Source organism: Lupinus angustifolius, chromosome LG12 (genome assembly GCF_001865875.1).
Source record: "Lupinus angustifolius cultivar Tanjil chromosome LG12, LupAngTanjil_v1.0, whole genome shotgun sequence".
In the NCBI taxonomy this organism is placed as follows: domain Eukaryota; kingdom Viridiplantae; phylum Streptophyta; class Magnoliopsida; order Fabales; family Fabaceae; genus Lupinus; species Lupinus angustifolius.
In genome coordinates this window covers 5361761-5370898 of record NC_032020.1, presented here as the reverse complement: position 1 = coordinate 5370898, position 9138 = coordinate 5361761, and the positions used below count along the sequence as shown (strand labels likewise).

Genomic DNA, 9138 nt, shown 5'->3' with positions numbered 1-9138 from the left:
TAACAGTTTAATCAAATGTACTTATGTCTTAAGGACAATTGCATGACTACTAATATATTATTAAAGTATTTCTAATTAGTACGAGTTATAAGAAAGACTTGAGTTCAATATATATCTTTTAGTTTCTCTTTTTCATTACCATACTAAACAATATGAAATATGCAATTGTATACAATAATATTCTTGAAGTATTTAGATATATGAGAAAAAGGAATCTGAAAAGTGGATAGGTCCAGATGATCTCAGAATATAATCTGTAGGTTTTCAAAAACAGTAAGAATTAAGCACACAAAGCACATGCTCTATGGTTAGGTTTCATATGAGTTGTCATATACTTTCGGTAGTTTGTTTTTATTTTACAGTAAAAATGGAAAACTTGATGTTATTTCCCAGTTTCAAAGTTATACTTCGATCTGTTTAATTAGTTGTCTTAATAGTAAAAACGTTTTATCATATTTATTTTCTTTCTACAAAACCAAGACATAATTTATTATGATTTTTATAACTTTATTCTTTGATAATGAGTAGAATTTAGTGAATATAATTATTAGACAGACACAAACGATTTTAAAGAAATACTTATATAAATTTAACAAAGATAGAAATATGATTTATGATTCTTAATATTTTTTGTTTTTTTGCACTATCAAGTATTTTTTCTTTTAAGTAAGGAACTAATCTCGTTCGGGTTCGTGGTTGTCCCTCCTAATAAATGTCACTCGTAGCTCACGATCTTAAAAGTCAATTAAAGAGGAATGGAGAAAGTAGCAAATCATTAATCAAAACAAATATTTAAATTAAAATTATAAGTATCTCTAATTTATAAACGACTTTAGTCTATAGTATTTGGATTCAAATTTAAGTGACTCAAAATCTATTATGTGTTGAGCAATTCCGTGTGTATGCGAGAAAATTATTTGGTCAGAGTTAATAAGCTTCTCAAACAAGGTTGATCTAATGTTTTGTAAACGAGACTGAGCAGATAACCCCATCCATTATATGTTGCAAAGATTTCCTAACCTAAAGAGAAGTTCAAATCTTCCTGAGAGTCCAGTACTTAATATGAATAACGACATGTAGAAACAAATTAATTTTAATGGTTCATATATATACATATTTTGGAATACAAAATGATTTTCTCTCATATTCTAGTCCTGGTCCAAGAAAATTTCAATTCCCTAAAGAGATAATTTGTTTTAGTTGGCTGACAAGTAACTTTCGTGCGGAATATGGAACAGTTCAGTGCACGGTCCCATTAAGAAATGAAAATGGGCACGAATGCTATTCCTTGACAACATTGACGTCTCCAAAAATATAAGGGCATATTTGCATGACTTCTATTGCGAGCCCTTAGAGATTTAACATAGCATTTATTAAATTGATGTTTACATACCTATTAAATTCATGATTTTTTTTGTAATTTGAAATATCAAATTCACCAGTAATTTAAATCTCAATAACCAAATATTTTTTTTGGGTACATAATCTCAGTAACCAAATTATTACACTCTTTCTTACTTGAACATTAAGCTTTCATTTGGTAGGAAAAAGAAAGAAAGGACAAAATGATGAGAGAAAGAGTGTTTTTCCACCTATTTGGTTGATAAGAAAGAAGAGGAAGAGATGATAAAAATAATGTGAGATCCATAAAAAATTATTTATCACCAAATATGGAAAGATAGTTGAATTGTGTGAAATGACTAATATAACCTTTGAAAACCACTCACTTTCAACAAAATTATACTTTTAAGAGTTTTTGTCTTTTAAAACATCACATCATTTCCCGTTGGTCACTTTTTATTCAATAAAATAAAGGAGAGAAAGAATAAAATACAAGTTTCTCTTTTCTTTTTTTTCGTTTCACTATACTAAACAATATAATTTTCTTTCTTTTTCGTTTCACTGTACTAAACAATATAAAAATTCATTATGTTATTCACTTTTTTCTTTCTCTGGCACATGTCTTTCTTCTCAATTTCTTTCTAAGAATGTATAAAACATTACCATTGTACTCATGCTAAAATCTATATTTCTTTGTAGGACAAAAACAAAACAAAATGATACTTTTAAACGTGCAAATCGCTAGGGAATGCTGGTCTTGTTTGTAAGAAATCGTCTCATATATAATGTAATTGTGAATTAAATTCCATTGCAAAGGTATAAATCTGAATGTAATATATAATTATTTCTTTTTGGTAGTATACTCTCACTCCTTTTTACATAATAGACTAATCTTTTTTGAGTTATGTGATTGTGTCTCTCAATAAGTATCACTCTCAGTAAAAATTTAGCCGGACCTTACATCATTAGACCAATACCTTATTTGCATGTCCACCCTAAGGGATATTTAGAAATAGGATTTATTCTTTCACGATTTTTATTTCCTATTTATTCTAAGTTAAGTTAAATTGTTGTTCATGTTGTTTAATCGTAAAATATTTTTTGGTTTTTTGGATTATGCGTTGAAAGTCTTTAATTTGTATTAATGTTGATGTTTTTTTATTGAAAAAATGCATAAAACTGCTATAAACTTTTTACATTTTGTAGGTAGCTATTATAAAATATATTTTCTTCATAATTATCCCATTCAGTTTTATAAATTACTATCTTTATAAAGATATTATTAAATTACTAATATGATAGTAAGGAAATAGTTATCACTTGACTCGAAGTAATAACAATGCAATATTGCATGTTAGCCTGTGTCAAAGAAAAAACTATCAATATATAAATTAATTGGGAAGAATATATTTTTTTGGGTACTATTAAAGATATCTTTTCAACTTTTTGGGTAAAGAACTAATCTCTTTTGAATTTATGATTGTCCTCCCAACAAGTTTTGCTCCCAGAAGTTGAACCATTAACCTTTTGATCATCCCAGGGATCTAGCAAAGGCCTTACATCACTGGACCAACACCTGGTTGGTGGAGTTACACATTTTGTTACAAATAGTTTAAATAAAATATGTATCATAATGTTTATTAGTTTAATTTTATAAACTAATAATGTCTATGTAGTTTAATTAGTAAATTATTGGTTAAATTCTATTCAAGAATTTTCTATACAATTAAGTCAAAAACTAAACGAAAGCTTTTTCTCTGTTTTCAAAAAAGTCGTTTATTAATTAAGAACCCAAATCCTCTATATCAAAAAAATTCTATGATTCTTTACCAAACCAATAGAGGAATATGATATAAATATCATCCTTAAAAATGGTTAATAGCTTATAATTAATTTATATATAAAATAAAATAATAATGATTATGAGGAATGATTTTGTTAGTGGGTGAAAAAGCAAATATCCTCCTCCTCTATCTATATAAGGAGTATCTAAGGTAAAGGAAGTCAATGCAATAGCAGCATCTAGCTCCTATACATTTTTAATTTAGTATATAATTGATTGATCAAGGAAAGCTATACTTTTACACTTGCAGCATCAAGCTAGCACCACTAAACTAACTTAGGAATATGGAGAAGAACAAACTCAATGCAAAACCTGGAGAGGTTAATGGTGAGATGAAATGGGTTCATGATTCTTCAGTTGATCACAAAGGCAGAATTCCTCTTCGAGCTTCAACTGGTTCATGGAAAGCTTCTCTTTTCATTATTGGTAAGGAATTCTGCTCCAACCCCCTACCCAAAAGTTAATGCATCTTCTTAATAGTAATGTTATAATTTTGTAGCATAGATAAGTTGTCCTATCCTGTCTAATAATGATAATGAAATAAAAATAAAAATAAAAATAAAGGTTTAAACTTTTTAATTAATATAATGTTTTCACCAAAAAAAATCTCATGGAATAACATATCTTTGTTCATAATTTTAGGAATTTCTCTTTTCTATAAGCTGCTTTTGTTGCTCAAAGTTCCTTTGCCTTAACATATTTTCCATCATTTGGTTTCTGTCAACTTTTTAACTCTCTAATCAGTTTGTAACTTTGTCTGGAATAATTATAAAAATGTCACCATATTTTTATTTCAATTTTTTTGGTGATTAAAATATTTTTGTTTTCTTTCTTTTTAAATATGTTTTATACACAAAATGATAAACATAATAAAATATTGTTTTGATTTATTCATATACAAAAATTTGGACCAACCAATGTGAGGCTTGAGTTATTTAAGACATAATTTTGAGGAATTGAGTTTTTCTCTAGTATTGGGCCTTCTCATATTAAATTGTGTGGAGGAAAAAGAATTGAGTTTTTTGTAGTCATGTTAACAGATCTAGCCGGTACAAAGATGATTCAACTTGATTTTTAGATAGATCTGAAACAAAATCTTGATAGAGGTCATGTCGGGGAGGAATGGCCAAATAGCTATTTAAAAAAAGTTACCTGGATATCTTTTTAACTTTTGTAAAGTTTGATGAAGCCTTTTTATTATTTTTTGTCTTTGAAAAAGCATTTCGTTGAAGTTTTTGTAAAGTTATTTATCTTGATTTCAGTCTCTATCACTTTACACCAACTAAAAACATAAGTCATAATGTTCATATACTAATCAAGAAAAGAAGGTTATTTAAAAATGTACCTTATAAGTGTGAAGAAAGATTTTCAGCCGTACACAAACTAAGAAAAGAAGAAAAAATGCTTTGCTGTAACTCTCAATATCTTGAATGGTCACCTGGGAGGGTAAAATAAAATTGTATATATTTATCATTTCACACTCTGTGGATGAAAGACTCATACACTTAGTCGTCCTTTTTATATTCAGATATAACAATTTAATAATTATATATTTTAAATTGGGTATCTCCTTGGTGTATACTATCATTTCTATTGAAAGTTGAGATCCTCCCAATAGAGAGTTAATTAGAAAATTAGAAATTTTATGATTTATATTTTTTAATTAAAAATAATTTAAAATCTACAATATTAAAATATATTCAGTGACATATGTCATAATCTCTATCCAACTGTATAGTACTAGAAAAAATATGGTTTCTTCTCATCCTTGTTCTTTTTGTTGTTGAGTAAACTATTTTTAGTCATTTAATTAAGAAAAGACAAGTTAATAAATTTAAGTTGTGAACATTGAATGTATATGAGGTCTTCCAGATTAGAATAGCTAATACCTCTCATATGCTATGATATTTACACTAACCATACATTTATTTGATCCATGATTGCAGCCATTGAGTTTAGTGAGAGGTTGAGCTACTTTGGAATAGCAACTAGCTTGATCCTCTACCTCACAAAGTTTATTCATCAAGACCTTAAGACAGCAGCTAGGAATGTGAACTACTGGACTGGTGTCACCACCTTGATGCCACTGTCAGGAGGATTTCTAGCCGATGCATATTTGGGCCGTTATATTACTGTGATTGCATCATCCATTGTTTATCTCATGGTAATCTTTATTTTTGTGTAGGCAAAGATTTTTAAGAGGAAAGAAGGGAGGGAAATTGTGCACTAAGTTTTAAACTCGGATACTCATACTATGCCCTGCCGCTCTTCAAATTGTGTAGCATTTTGCCGTGGTCATATATTAACATCTTCTCTAAGAGAGTTAGTATTAGAATTATAAGGGAAAATGAGTTTTTCTTAATTTTTTATTAGAAAATAATTCAAAATTTGGCATATTAAATATTGTTTTATCTCTATCTAGTACTGGACCCTCAATAAGAAGATTTGGATTCATGAATATCATATCACCTTAATTTAGAAATTTAATAAAGGAGAGATCCACTTACTCCAAGAATATGTTAAAAAAACATATTCCACATCTTTGATATATATTCTAGGAAAATCCAATAATTTGAATTAGTAAGTATTCAAATTATAGGATTTTCCTAGAATAAATGGCTGGAGTAGGTTTTTTTAAATTTAATAATAGTGTAAGTGAATCTCCTCTCATTTAATAAATATAATTGATTAACTTTGAAGACACTTGTTTTTGTGTTAAAAAACAGGGTTTGGTTCTTCTTTCTCTATCATGGTTCTTACCAACCTTAAAGCCATGCAATCATGCTAATGTGTGCACTGAACCTAGGAGGGTTCATGAAGTGTTCTTTTTCCTAGCCATATACCTAATATCCATAGGAACGGGAGGGCATAAACCTTCCCTAGAGAGCTTTGGAGCTGATCAATTTGATGATGATCATGTTGAAGAAAGAAGGCAGAAAATGTCCTTCTTCAATTGGTGGAATTGTGGTCTCTGCAGTGGACTCATTCTAGGAGTGACCCTGATTGTGTATATACAAGAACATGTTAATTGGGGAGTTGCTGATATTATTCTCACAGTGGTCATGGCTTTCTCACTGCTCATTTTCATCATAGGAAGATCATCATATCGTTATAGAGCACCAAATGGGAGCCCCTTGACTCCAATGTTGCAGGTTCTTGTTGCTGCTATTTCCAAAAGAAAGCTTCCTTATCCTTCAAATCCTAGTATGTTGTTTGAAGTTTCCAAGGCTGAGAGCAGCAATGGAAGGGTTTTATGTCACACCAAGAAACTCAAGTAAGTGGTACAACTAATTAAACGTTTTTGAGATTGATTAAAAATAAACCACTTTTTTGAAAACAGAGAAAAAGCTTTCCTTTAGTTTTTTGACTTTATTGTATCGAATTCAAGAATTTAAACGAGTAAAATTAATATTCTACGGTCATCATGTGCTGATATAGTGGTTTCAATAATTAAACGGTATATATATTAACATGTTTATAAACTGATATGCAACATCATAAATATTTTTATTTAAACTATTGTAACAAAATATGTAATTCAATGGTGTAATTGTATTATCGTTGTAATTATTGTCCGGAGATAGATTTATTCAGTTGAACCAACAAATATGATTTTGTTACCAATGATTCAAACAATACATATTGTCTTTAATTTATTTTTCAATTGAAGATTCAAATATATAACTTATTTCACCATAATCCTTTTAATTTATGGTAGCCTATGATGAAAGATAAATAAAGATCTCCTTCATTAATGAAGAGTCAAATAGTTTTTGTATTTTTAATGATAAAAGTATTATTCCATTATATATAAAATGATAAAAAATAATTTATGATAATGAATACTTGTATCTCCATTGATGGAGAGGAGGTTAAAAGACATGTGAATAGACATATATAATAATCTAATTAATTAGTCTATAATTTGTTTCAGATTTCTTGACAAAGCAGCAATTGTTGAAAGTGAAAGAACCTTTGCAGAGAAACAGAATTCCTGGAATCTTGCATCAGTGACTAAAGTTGAAGAAATGAAGCTTATTATCAACATGATCCCCATTTGGGTATTCACTTTACCATTTGGTATTTGTGCTGCACAAACATCCACTTTCTTTATCAAACAAGGAGCAATCATGGACAGAAAGATAGGCAACGGATTTGAGATTCCACCAGCATCAATTTTCACTCTTTCAGCAATTGGGATGACAATTTCCGTGGCCATTTATGACAAAATCCTTGTCCCATTTCTCCGAAGGTTAACAAAAAATGAAAGAGGAATGAACCTCCTTCAAAGGATTGGTTTTGGAATGATATTCTCTATTATTACAATGATAACTGCAGCTTTGGTAGAAAAGAAAAGGCTTGAAACTGTTGAAATGAATCCACTAAAGGGTTCACTTTCAATGAGTGTCTTTTGGTTAGCCCCACAGTTTCTAATTATTGGTTTTGGTGATGGGCTTGCACTTGTGGGGTTACAAGAGTATTTCTATGATCAAGTGCCAGATTCAATGAGAAGCTTAGGGATAGCACTTTATTTAAGTGTGATTGGTGCTGCAAATTTCTTAAGTAGTGTGCTGATAACAATTGTTGATCATGTGTCTGGTAAGAGTGGGAAGAGTTGGTTTGGTAAGGATTTGAATAATAGTCGATTGGACAAATTCTATTGGCTATTGGCAGTTATAACTACGGTTGATATGTTCTTGTTTGTGTTCTTCGCACGTCGGTATACGTATAAGAATGTGCAACATGTTGCTGCGGTTGCTGATTGCTCTGAAGGAAAAAGTGACAGTGGTGGAGCAGAGTCAGTGGTTTAAATTAGTTCATTAGATTAGTTGTATGTAGTATAAATGACTAAGATTTCACTATGTGATGATGAAAAATGTATTTCCAGTACTAGCTAGTCATATTTCTGCCTAAATTCTAAGTCAAGTAATAAAAAGATAAACATTGGAACAGAAAGACTTCGAAATATTTCTTAATAACTATATTTAATTATTTTAAGCACTTAAAAGTAATATAAATTAAAAAGATAAAGTAAGCTAAAAGATAAGATGGAAAGGAAAAGATGATAAAAATATAAGATAGAATTACAACATATCAAACCACATTGATCTGTGTTTCTCAATGAAGATATGCACAGAGTGTCTGAAATTCACATAATTCATCGAAGAAGAGAGAAAAAGAATGAATGAATTTCTTATTGAATTGAACTGAATGAGTAATAGGGAGTAAACCACTACCTTTATACAAGAACTGAAAAAAGCAAAGGAGTATTACATAACCTAACTCCAAAACAAAAAAGGAAAGAGTAACAACCAGCTCACTAACACAAAGGCAAAATGAGCTTAAAGGAAAAACAAACTCAATACATAAAAACTTAAAATAGAAAACTAGAGAAAAAGAAAATAGAAGAAATAAAATAGTTGGCCTAAGACTAAATTGAAGCCCATGAAGACGAAAATAACCATCAGAAAAAGCTAGACGTTGAAGACGATCCAAGGGGTGCTTTCAATAGTAAGGAACCGGATTTTAACACCCTCCTCAAGTTAGACGATGCAAATCACACAAGCCTAACTTTTTAATGAAGCTCTAAAAAGATTTAGGCGGAAGTGGTCTCATAAATGCATCAACAAGGTGATCTACAGAAGGGATGAGAAGTAGATTAACCAGAGCTTTGTTGATCTTTTCTCTAACAACATGGTAGTCGATTTCGATATGTGTTGTGCATTTGTGGAACACTAGATTGTGCGCTAAGTATATGGTTAACCCGTTGTCACAGTAGATCAAAGTTGGACTTGAAAGAGGAATTTTAAGGTCCTCAAATAGGTAATTTAACCACTGAATTTCGCAAACCAAGGTGCCTAACGCACGGTATTCAGCTTCAGAAGAATAGGTTATTGTATTTTTCTTCTCGGCCTTCCAAGATATAAGAGATGACCCAAGAAAGATGTAGAACC

General features: G+C 30.0%; 1 protein-coding gene across 1 annotated transcript; it reads left to right on the top strand.

Annotated features, from left to right (window-relative positions):
• On the top strand, positions 3351-8134 carry LOC109361440 (protein NRT1/ PTR FAMILY 5.6-like). Its single transcript, XM_019606893.1, has 4 exons — positions 3351-3610; positions 5131-5348; positions 5911-6458; positions 7119-8134. Exons 1-4 carry the CDS (start codon positions 3469-3471, stop codon positions 7993-7995), a joined length of 1785 nt encoding a protein of 594 aa, XP_019462438.1. The 5' UTR covers positions 3351-3468; the 3' UTR covers positions 7996-8134.

Coding starts and splice junctions, on each gene's coding strand:
- LOC109361440 (XM_019606893.1), top strand. CDS start 3,469: ATGGAGAAGAACAAACTCAATGCAAAACCTGGAGAGGTTAATGGTGAG. Junction 3,611..5,130: donor AGCTTCTCTTTTCATTATTG/GTAAGGAATTCT, acceptor CCATGATTGCAG/CCATTGAGTTTAGTGAGAGG. Junction 6,459..7,118: donor TGTCACACCAAGAAACTCAA/GTAAGTGGTACA, acceptor AATTTGTTTCAG/ATTTCTTGACAAAGCAGCAA.